We start from the raw sequence: 12,258 nt of genomic DNA on the forward strand, positions 1-12,258 counted from the left end.
AAAACTTTTAGAACAAAGAAACGCGATTTTCTGAAAACTAAAATTAAGGAACTTGAAAATAATAGTAAAAATAAAAACATCCGGGACATGTATAAGGGAATCAACGAATTCAAGAAAGGCTATCAACCTCGTGATTATATATTAAAGAAATCTGACGGTACAGTTCTCACTGATACGATAGCATCTTAAATAGATGGAAAGATTTCTTTGACGATTTGCTTAACACGCAACCAAAAACTAGTGTGCGTGGAGAGAAGGTGATACATACCGCAGAACCGTATATTCCAGAACCCAACCGAATAGAAGTAGAAACCGCTATAAAGAAATTAAAAAAACACAAATCTCCGGGTGTAGATGAAATTCCGTCTGAGTTAATTTTAGCTGGAGGAGAAAAATTGTGGAACAGAATGCACAAACTTATTCTCCTTATCTGGAACAAGGAAGAATTGCCACAAGAGTGGAAAAAATCAATCATTGTGCCAATTCACAAGAAAGGCGACAAAACTGACTGTAATAATTATCGAGGCATTTCTCTTCTGTCAACATCCTATAAAATCCTTTCTAACATTCTGTTAGCAAGACTGACCCCATACGCAGATGAAATTATTGGAGATTATCAGTGCGGTTTTAGACAAAATTGATCAACTATCGACCAAATATTAACCATTCGCCAAATACTCGAAAAAAGTTAGAATACAATACCCCTGTACATCAACTATTTATTGATTTTAGAAAGGCGTGAAGCGTCCCTGCTATTTTAGCAACTATTGTAAAGTATTTACATAGATAACAGCGGCCAATATTGTAATAAATTGCTCCTCAACACGAAAGAAATTAGACGTAGCATCTTGAAACTAACAATTAACATGTGATACGTGTAGTAATTTGCTTCCTCGTATTCCTGCGGTTTTCTATAATTTATAATGTTATTTTCATTGGATTCACTGCTATAATTGCACTTATTATGTGATAATTTAAATAAGCACATTTGGTGTGCAAATAACATACACGTGTATGTTTCGATTTACTTCATAACAAATATAGACTTCTATGAATGACTGTCACTTAGAATGTTAATACGTCTTTAGGAAGACAATTGTATGTCTGAAGTAATTATGATAAAAATACAGTTAGAGTATACACTTATTTTTTTAATATAGAAGAGGGACACTAATTCACCGTCAACGAGGTGGACAATACGTTAAAAATGAATTTAAAACTGACACTATGGTTTGCTCACAGAAAAAATTAGTTCCACTAGCGGGTTTCTTCTCCCAATGATTTCAATGTTTTCTACATATAATCATGTATTACAGAGCATATATCAATAAGGTTCTAATTTTTAGGGAATAAAAATATATTTTTCTTAATTAGTAGTTTTTTATTAGCTCATTCTCATATTTACAGCATGAGTTTTATTACATATTCTTCCATTTCTCAAACTCCTGTAAAGAAAAAGTAATAAATATTAATAATGTTGTATAAATAATTTGTCGTAGGTTTTGTGTTACCATGATAAGTATTGCCACGATTCCATAAATAAAAATAGTGATCAATCAACAACATACTTAGGTAAGGATGACTTATATTCTGGTAGTTATATACCGTCAAAGAAATCTTGAACAAGATAATTCAATACTTCAAATTTACACGTTCAAAGGAATATTATTCAAGACACTTGAACGAGAGTCTAAAATGGACCTGAAGCAAATTTTACAGATCATAGAATTATTAAAGCGTGTTTTATATTCTTATTGATAGGTGGCAGTTCAAAACAGGTGAAGTTGATACGCCGTACTGATTTAGTTCACACTTCCGCCCGAACAGTTAACCCCTTCACATATGACTTTTTTCGGATTTTTTTTGCAATGCTATAAACATCTATGCCTATTCTGGCGCTTACTTAAACTAACAGATATTCACAAAGCACAGGAAACCTGTAAGCTTCTCTCTTCTATTGACAGCAAGCGGGATACAGCCGCTCAAACATCGAAACGCGTGACACGCGTAAAAATACGGAAGTTAAAAGTGAAAAGCAACGCGTCCAGCGCGTCAAAATATGGCAAGGGGTTAAGTAAATATCGTTTCTTTCTTAATTGTGTGCGTGTATTTTGAATGTAATTCATTCTATTGAACCTGTTACAAAACATGCCAGTTGATTTGCAGTTATGCCATTAAATTTTCGAAAAATATTTTGACCCTTCTACATCAAATGTAGTTTAGGTTAACCTACTTTAAGAGAATACGATGCTGCTTAATTATAAAACCGTTCTGTGTACTGTTTTTGGTTTAAGAGATCTTCAAATAAGGTAAGAAAAACAAAATCATGAGTGCTTTTTGGTGTTATTTACTCTGGCATCTGAAACTATATTAAAGGAGAAACTAAAGCACAGGAAACTAAGCGAAGCAATGACAATATATTTTCACCCTAGCTGCTGGACTTACTCCCTACTCTGCATTAGATTTTCTTCCCAAACCTATCCGATATTTGGTGTTGGTTACGAAAAGCCAGCCATAAAAGTAGTACTTGTAAGGTTAAAATGAATGAGTACATACGGAAAAGTATTGTCTGGGATATTAACGTACACTCTCAGGGCGTTTCTGGACGATGCAAAAAAAAAAACAGTATTTTATGTTTACTAGGTTTTTATTACTAGTGTCAATTAAATAATAGAAACATAATTGAGTTAAAAGGAGTAAAAGAGCGCTATTAAGTACTTCTTGTGCGGTACTATTCTTATTTATGAGAATACTGTTCGTTGACGCCGTGCCTGCTCCCTACGTACGTGTTTCCTCGAGTGTCCTCTTGTTGTATTACTGCTCTGTCTCGATAAATAGTGTTTTCGTTTATAGTTACCAGTCTTTCTTCATCAGTTTTTTTTTACATATAAACTAATTATTTGCTGATGAAGCCAGAGTTTGTTGGGGAAACTGTAACACGTGTTGAATTTTAATGAAAAAATATAAAGTTTTCACGTAATCATTTTCACGGTATTTCAGTTTGCACAAATATTAGCAATCTTTATACAATTTCTTTGGCAATGTGTCAGCTAATAACAACCCGGAAAGTCTTGTTAAACTAAGAAAAGTATTATATATAAATTTGATCGCCTCTCCTTTCTTAACCTACATCAGATATTATTTTATATTAAATTCTCAAATTACTATATATACTTATCATTGACTCAAAATTTAACAAAACTTATGAGCAAGCAACCACTGTAAATACAAAAATCATATATATTATCAACAAGATTACCAGCATGAATATTTGTTTTTTCTTTTCTTTGTTTTTTTTATTATAATAATGCACACTTTGAAGATGAGATAAATATGGAAGAAATTAATACGATATTTATTCAACAATTGCCACTCTTCCGCACGACATTTCCAAAAGTCATTTCAGAGATTATGTGATGCCCCCATTAATTCATTAAAACATCCTAGTAAGATAACTATACACGTAAACGCAAATTCAAGTATAGTTTCATATTTGTGAGAAGCGAAGGGGAACACTGTTGATAAGTAGTAGAGCTTCAACTCTGGTGAATAGGATAACTGGTTCGATTCCAGATCATGTGTGTGATTGTGGTGGATAATATTATGTCTGTGTACTTCGTTAAAGTTTCATCGTTTCTTCGCATATTCTACTTCTATCAAATATTTGATAATCATTTACTTTGATAATCAGGGATCTTCTGTAACGTAACAGATATACGCGTTTCACTTTAAACTACAAATTTCCTTCATTTCATTCTGAAAAAGAAGTGTAGAGGTCTGGCTATTAATCTTGTTTCCTGGAATATTTGGTTTGAAATAGAAATCACTTACATTGCTTCCTGAATTAATACTATCATTACTAGAACTTTTAATTAGTGTCATCGGTAAACCACTATTAGTAAACTGTAACACTCTAGCTTGACTCCAATCGTTCCGAGACAGGTGAAAACTGTAAATGTGTGATATCCTCGATTAGGTCATCGTCCCTCTTATATGAAATCACAAATTATGTTTATTTGAGTTCAAATAACTTATTACCCATAACGCCTCCAACCAACCGAGAAACGATATGGATTTGTCATCGTCTTGGCCGCAATATCGTGATTTCCAGTGAGTTGTGGTCTAAATTTCGTTGACTGTGTAATTCCCCGTGACTGCCTCGTCGTTTTAGTCGAAAGTTGAATCATATTCTCCAGATGTTGTTTCCGGGCAATATCGTCCGATCCCAGTATGGTAACAAACCAGTTCAGAGAGCTATAAGTGTTCCGAGAGATATCAAATCGAACAATTTTCAAAGTCTGCCAAATATAAAACCTTAAAATAACGGATCAAATGTTCTATGTTTTAAATACAAGATTCCGGTGGAGGAAGTTGATTAATCCTTTCTCATTGGATTGGGTAATTTAGTGAATCTGAATTGTTTAATGTCCTACTTGCTTAATATCAAAAACTCTGCGATTTCTTAATGCATCATCAGATTTGCTTTATGGCAGAATATGATGCAATATCATATTAAACTGCTAAGTTTCAATTCTGTCAGTTACTTCCATTAAATTGCTAAATGTTTCATATGAAATTACTATTACAGGAACAAATAATATTGCACGTACAATATGCTGGGCAACTCTAGTTGACATTCAAAAGTTTAAAGTGTGTCCGATCATCGAGTACGAAACCTTTTCTACGGTCTATTTTTGTACATACATTGTAGATCTAAATGTACTTACCGGGTCAACTTTACACTCTGATTTTGGAATACAGGGTCCACCTTTTGACTTCCGAATGGAATTGTCGTCACACACACAGATATCATAAGAGAGTTTCCATAATTCTAAAGTACACAATTCAATCATATTCTGCTGTAAAATATCGCAGTGCCTTTCACAAGGCACTGTTCGAGAGGTTTTCTCGTTTGGCTTACATGCTGAAATCAAGACAAAATACTGATAAAGACACCTAATCGAATGCTTTTTGGGTTCATATAATCGTGCCGTTAGTAATAATATGAGAAGCGTATAGTTAGAATAATTAATAACTAACACACATATTGCGTAGTGAAATACAAAATTATAGAATGTTCATTTACTTTATATTACCTTACGATCTCTATGAGAATTAGCATCTATGCGTGAAGAAAAATCATGTCACTTATCTACCAAAATATTGTATATTATGAGAATGGGCCTAGTCTGTGAAACAGGAGCAAACAACTGCAGAGCCCGAGTTTAACCTCCTATAGAGGTGATACTATTTTTTCCTTACATTGTTCTAACTGATCACGGCCTAATAGAAGTTACACAAATTAATTATGTCTATAGTTATTCAGAAGGAGAAGGAGACAGTTGCCATATTATTTGAGCCTACGCTCAAGTTTCATGTTGTCTGTATCGGCCTTTTTTGTACTGATGTTTTCTGTACCCTTTACATAGTAATTTTATGACCAAGCGAATATCCACTACCGTCGAAATTTTTGGAAGTACTAAGATGCAAAAACAAACAAAAAACAAGAAATTGTAAATTGACTAAAAGTGAGTTTTGTATGTTGCTGTGGCCGTATTAGTTATTGTAGATTGGTTTTGCCTTATTACCAACGATTAGTAAACCAAAACCAATTTTTTATAAACTACAATACTTACATTTCGATTATTTCGAAGTATAAACATTAAGAGAAGTAGGTGGTATTACGGATCAATCAATCAAAGTGTAGAAAGTAATGTTGAAACTTGAGCACTGTTTTAAAGCTACTTCAATAACTATACATTCGAATTTTATTAGAGTTCTCTGTCCAAGTTAATTTATATTGAGGTAGAAAGTTCAGTCTTTTGCACATTGTAAGTATTGATGAAACACATTTATTTCATTAAATAACATTACAGATTATTAACCCCTTGCGTTCCACGTGTCATAGTCTTATGTACGTGTAGTATAGCCGGTTTCATTTACTTTTAAAAGGCTGTCAAGAGAGGTGTATATTGCGTAGCTTCTGTGCGCGCGTGACGAGAGCATTCATATTACTGATAAAAACAATTATTTGAATTGTAGAAAATCTAGAAGTGAAAAAGGTAAATTGTGGTGTTGTGAAGGGAATTTAGCATGTCTCAAGTCGGCTACTCTTACCAGAGATCTAAGACAAAGATTTTACTTTTCCAAAATTTATCATTTTTATCGTCAAAACAAACACATTTGTGTTTTGATTGAATGCACTCTTAGGGCTGCCATCTACTGAGAAAACACAGTTTCTGTCTTTTCTGTCAGTAAGGTGCTGTCACCTAAGGAGAAAAAGTAGAACTAAATCTTGCCTTGCATCCACTAAAAATTTCAAGGATTAGGATCCTAACAAGGGATATATTTTCACATCATCCATATGGATGTCACTGGTACGCAAGGAGTTAATGATTATTAATGATGAAAATGATTACTCTAAAATAGATCTACTGAAAACTATTCAGTATCTAGGTTGAAACATTTCTTCCAAAACGTCATGTGTAATTTTAATGTCAAAAGAAGAGGAGAAAGGGCGTGATTTGTAGAGACATTAACAATTCTAGGCGAATATCAGCTTCTAAGACTGACCGGAACTTATTAAGGTTAATGCGTGTAATGCATGTCAGAAATTTTATAATAATTCAACAAATATACCGAGAAAACATTATGTTTAGGAACAACACTCGAAACAATTGTTTAGAAAATATGATTTTGTCATTAGCTTCCGTTTTACTTTCCTGAACATATTTACGCTGAGCGACATGACACCATAAAGCTTAGTATAAATAGTTCACAGGATCGATTAGAAGTAATAGTTGAAGAAATATAACTATGTCACATTTTGAGATTAAATACATCCCCTGATATATTCCGCAAAAATAGAGTGGATGACACAATCCGACCTGAGCTAAGTCGCAAAAAAAAATAAATAAATAAAGAACAAATGATGCATACCAGAGTCATTTGAGATAAAGCTTGTAGGAAAATGTGATAGCACGGCGCTGTTATGCTAGTAGCAGTGGGTATGTGCGTAAGAGAAAATAGTGAAATGATTTTACACTAGTAACACTACACTTGTTTACATGAGCACAAGTTGTTACTTACTATTTAGCTTCACCAAATATATCATACTTCCATACACGAAAAAATAGTATTTGTGCATATTTACAATGTAGATCTACACAGACTTAAGATATTTTCAGATTATAACGCTAACGGTAAGTCTATTAAATATGTATAATACTTCAAACTCAAAATATTCCTAATAATCATTACTTACACACTACATAATTTATTAAATGCTAAGCATAAACATGGGGTAGGAGAAGGAAGTGTCGAGTGCAATACACAAATTTGGGGAGGAACCCCATAAACAGACGAAGCTGACAAAGACTAGCCTATCCTGAAATGTTGACAGCTGATTGACAATCAAAGAAGCATATCACTTAGAAAAAGCAGCTGGAAAAGGAACTGGACAGGAAAGAATTATATTATAGATACTTTCAACACTCTACTATAATTTTCTCCTTTTATAGTCGATGGCTAGATGGTTAATTCTATCAATGCTTATCTATATTATTGTGTAAAAGACTAAAAGTAACTCAAACATCAACGTCCAGGCTGTACTATTCCACATAGAATCGTCAATTTGAATAAAAAGATCTCTCAAGTCATGAAAGTGAAAAATAAGAACCGATTATTATTTTTAAAATGCATATGAATGCTATAAAGAAGGAAGAAAGGATTCGATCGTTTGCACGAATATTGACAATTGTACGCAATTGGTTGAGCATGCTTCATAGAAGGAGTACAAAATGTCCTTGGAAATCATGTAAAGTAAAGGAAATTAAACAAAATGTATGTTTTTCATTCTTATCCAATTAAAACTACACGAAAATTTCTGTACATCTTTCTACGTTACGCTGTGTATGCGATGTGTTTTTTAAAATTACAGATAAGAAATGCTCGTCATGTTTTACTTACGTTTTGTATATTATCACATCGTAGTGAGTAGTATTCTATTTTGCATTTGCCTCACTGTATATAATATACATATCTAAACAACCACATTAAATATTAAGAGTTTTTTACAGAATTTTACCGTTCGCAAACACAGTTGTTGAAAAGTCAAAGCAGTTTTGTCAGGATGGCACGGTTTTACCAGTAGAGAAATTTGTTAGTATTCAAATTTACCGTGTTATATGTATGATTATCGCTATTTCAATTGGGGTGAGACTATTTTACCTGTCGCCATTTTGTGATGCTAGGGACTTGTATTGCATAGCAATCTGCGAAATTTTTTATTAATGAGCAATAACTTTCAGACAATTATTTCACTTTACCCATTTCGAAACTTCGAACTAAGTTTCTTCATTCAGTTATTGGATATTTATTACATTTACTATTTGCACCTTACAAATTAATTTATTTTGGGTAGAGTTTCATCTGTTTTTGCACACCATTTTAGGCTTCTGTCTTAAGGGTGTAAGCATAGCGTTTGAACTTATTTGGTAACTTTTTTTAAAAAAATAATCAATTTGTTGTAGATGACCACTAAAATCAAGCGATTCCTTTAGACTTATCAGGGTAGCGGCGCGGCGGTGCGTACGTACGGAGTAGATGCGTCAACTAAGTACGGTATACGCCTAAACTATAGTAAGACTGGGAAAACATTGCTTTTTCTTTGTTTACTCTATCTCTATCTATCTATATATCTATTTGTCTATTTATGTACCTATCTATCTATCTCTCTATATCCGGGGCAAAAATCGTTAATACTAATTTTTCGACACAATAACTCAGCACATCATATTGCCTAAAACATGTAATCCTTCACGGATCACTTGATTGCAGACAAATGACATTTAGCATTTCTTGAAAATTCAGAAAGATTGCTGGATGCTTGTCTCAACACTATTCATGAACTGACAAATCACAACTCTTAAAACATGTAATAAATTTAGAAAACATGAGCCATGGCAACAATTGCAAAGTGCCAGTTGGAATCTTAAAACATGCGGTGAAAATTAGGAATGTTGCCAATTTGAAAGATCGAATAATGGATATTTGGTGCACATTAGAAGCAGTCCTAAATTCATACTGGTTGACTATAGAACAAAACTAAGCATAGCATTAGCTTTTTGGGAAAATTTGCTATTAAAATGATGTGTCACATGCTATGGTTTTCATTTTTCAAACTTCACTTTAATCCAAAATGGCGAATTTCAAGATGGCTGCGGTCAAGGATACCCTTACCGTATCACTTCCCTATAAACATAATATGTATTGCCGAAGCTTTTATCCACTTATTATCATTAATACGCGAGTTAGAAGCGGAGGCAAGGTACTTCCGCACGTAGTAAGTGAACTACCGGTATTAAATGCATGTAACTTTTCTCCAAATGGGTGCATCCCAAAACTAGCTTTACCATTGTCTTCCTGATCAAATTCTAGCCCGAAATTATGTATCATATTACCCTATTCTTATTTAAAACACTTAACCTTATTTCGAAATGGCGGATTTCAAGAAGGCTACCATCAAGGTCATACCTACAATACAACTTCCCCCTAGGCCTTATATGTATCTACATGGTTGTTCTTTCATTAACGCTCCGTTCACAAAGGTTAGTAAGGGACTTCTGCAGTAATTACTAATACCCACATCACAACTCTTAAAAATCATAAACAAAAATAGAAAACATACACCATGGCAAAAATTTCTGTCATCACAAATAATACATATATGTCCTTTATCAGCTAGAAAGATTTCATTGAAATCGGAGGCGGACAATTGGGTGTCTCTTGTTTGTAAATATAATAAGAGTGAACTTATTGAATGGCAGGTTGAAGTATATCATTGTATTTACCCAAATGAAACTCCAAATTGGCCTCTATGGAGAAGAGAATTTGTGAACGTCAGTGCTACAAATGGACCCGGATAATGACAAGGAGACACAGGAAAAATTTAAAATGATACCCCAAAGGCTAAAGTATTATAATCTCACTGATGTATTATCACACTATCAGTGAATCGAACTCGAAAGCGCACAGCGTACAATGTTGGAGCTGACCGCGCTCGTCCACAGATAAATGATCTGTTATTTCATAGACAATCGGCTATTTGGCTACCAAATTTTGTGCTGACCAGGCTACAACTGAACGAGAAACAAAGTACGACGTACAATTAAAGAAGACTGAGAATTCCATCACGCAGGAACACGTATTCCATTGTCTTGAATTAAGAAATTAGATACTGCGGTATACACATAGAAGGTCAGGAAAACCTCAAACTCACTGGAGTGAATAAATAATAGGAAATATCAGCATTATGGAAATGGTGAACTTTTCATCTTATATGCGTAATTTAGTAAATACCAAAATATATATTTCCTTATTTTAATGAATAACTTATATGTCAATCCTCTTTTCTCTAACTGAATTAAGGGACTCTTCTCCTTTAGTCCCTTTCTGAATTAAGAAAGGAATATTCAGAGCTTCAGAAAGGTTTTTCAGTTGTCCGATGTAATTTCTTTAAAAAGACACTGCATTTTCGTAATCTTTTCTACAGGTTGATACATGGAATTTTCCGTTTTCAACTTACGTTAATTCTCAAATTATCCACTTTCTCAGTATAAGAAAAGAAATCAATAGTATGCAATTGGGTCATTCCATTTCCTCTTTTAGGAGCGGTATTTAGGAAGTGGTAAAACATGTATCTTCTTAAGTGGTAAAACATGTATCTAAGTAAGGGTCTTCGCATTGAATTTTACATCTCCAATTAAGTGATTCCGCATAGATGACGCTTTCTGAATTAGGAAAGTAAAATTTGACTCCTTTATAAATTTCCTCTTTTTACCATATGAATGGAATTCAAGAAGACACTGAAACGCGCATTTACTTACGTTTAGTTTAGAGTAAATATACCGAATTACATACCTCCTACTCAAATGAATTCTCGCATTCGACCGTCTCTGGACGAAAAAAAAGCCAAAGTTCACTTTTCAACTATAATGTGAGATTTTTCAAGAACGGTGAATCATTTAGTCCGTTATACTTAGTCCAGAATATGCGTACGAAATGTCAGACCTTAACCTATATAGTCGCCATTTTCTAAATGAAAGAAATAGAAATTACGGTGTTAATGAAACGTATCTCGTTTCCGCCAATTGGAAGCGGAATTTGGAATACTATGAAACTCCGTCTATTTTTAAATAAGAAGTTAAGTAATGAATATAACCTATCTAAATTAAGGATGTTCTCTTTTGCCATTTTCAAAATAAGGAAAACCACAAAAAATATGGATGCCATATAAATACACCCTTAGGAATATGGTTTTCCGAGAAGAAGTTGATTTTTGAGCCTCTATTTTCTTATGATTATTTAGTAGTCTATAAACTGCTTCTTTTGCATTTCTATCTCATAAAATTTCACATTCAAACATTTCTGGATCGTGACTGATTTTATACGATCATTTTCTTCAATGGCTGAAATTACTATTCCGTTATTTTAATGAAGCATTTATGTGTCAAGTTTAGTTTCCCAACGACTTGAATTTGTGAGGTACACAACAACTTTCCAAAAATGTAATCCCCCAGTTTATGTGCCTGTTTATAAAAAAGCTCTCTTTTCTCTTGTATCCATAACAAAAGAAGTGCCCTCTATAAATTTCATTTTCCAAATGATAGCAGTATTTCAAAAGAAGTGAGTCACTGTTACACGTTTCTGTGTTAGTATAAGTTACACTTCATTTGAAGTAAAGAAAATAGTTTTTGAGTATGATCAATACCTATCAATATTTTGAAACTTACGTGGCAGTCCGAAGCTGTCGGGATCGACAGCTTCAGGAGTCCCATAGATGCATATTAACAGAAAACATACAACCTTGATGTCGAAAATCATTTTCTGTTTGTGCTTAAATGACACCATTGGTGCTCTATTTAAGGACAGACCTTAGGAAGAAAGCAGAACCTAACACTATTTTCGAAAGCATAATTTACAATTACAAGATTTTATGCTAAATAAATTACGGAATGAAGGGTGTAAAATGTGAAATTTCGTTGCTAATTACGTAAGATATACACAAAAGAACAATGTGAAATAAAACAGCAACTGCCGTAGTCTTATTGTTTTCAATTGTCATATTCCGCCGACTAAAGTAGAAATGATGCTTGTCGTGAATAAGATTGGAGGATAAAAATAACGTCATACAGGAATCTAACGATCTCACTGTTTATGCATTTCTCTTAGATAAGATACCAGTTTTGGACGAATGCA

General features: G+C 33.4%; 1 protein-coding gene across 1 annotated transcript; it reads right to left on the bottom strand.

Moving 5' to 3' along the window:
- Positions 1–1,376: 1,376 nt before the first annotated feature.
- Positions 1,377–11,883, bottom strand: LOC145660743 (uncharacterized). The gene is made up of 3 exons (XM_081726152.1): positions 11,793–11,883; positions 4,728–4,924; positions 1,377–1,445 (listed from the first exon to the last, which is right to left on the bottom strand). The coding sequence occupies exons 1-3, from the start codon at positions 11,881–11,883 to the stop codon at positions 1,419–1,421; spliced, it is 315 nt and encodes a 104-aa protein (XP_081582278.1). The 3' UTR covers positions 1,377–1,418.
- Between the last annotated feature and the right edge of the window lie 375 nt (positions 11,884–12,258).

Source organism: Thermobia domestica, chromosome 9 (assembly GCF_964235325.1).
Source record: "Thermobia domestica chromosome 9, izTheDome1.hap1.1, whole genome shotgun sequence".
Classification (NCBI taxonomy): domain Eukaryota; kingdom Metazoa; phylum Arthropoda; class Insecta; order Zygentoma; family Lepismatidae; genus Thermobia; species Thermobia domestica.

Bases quoted from the DNA above. Each gene is read 5' to 3' on its own strand.
- LOC145660743 (XM_081726152.1), bottom strand. From the start codon at position 11,883: ATGATTTTCGACATCAAGGTTGTATGTTTTCTGTTAATATGCATCTAT. The intron at 4,925-11,792 runs GTAAGTTTCAAA...TCTTGATTTCAG, and splicing joins CGACAGCTTCGGACTGCCAC to CATGTAAGCCAAACGAGAAA. The intron at 1,446-4,727 runs GTAAGTACATTT...TTTTCTTTACAG, and splicing joins CAGAGTGTAAAGTTGACCCG to GAGTTTGAGAAATGGAAGAA.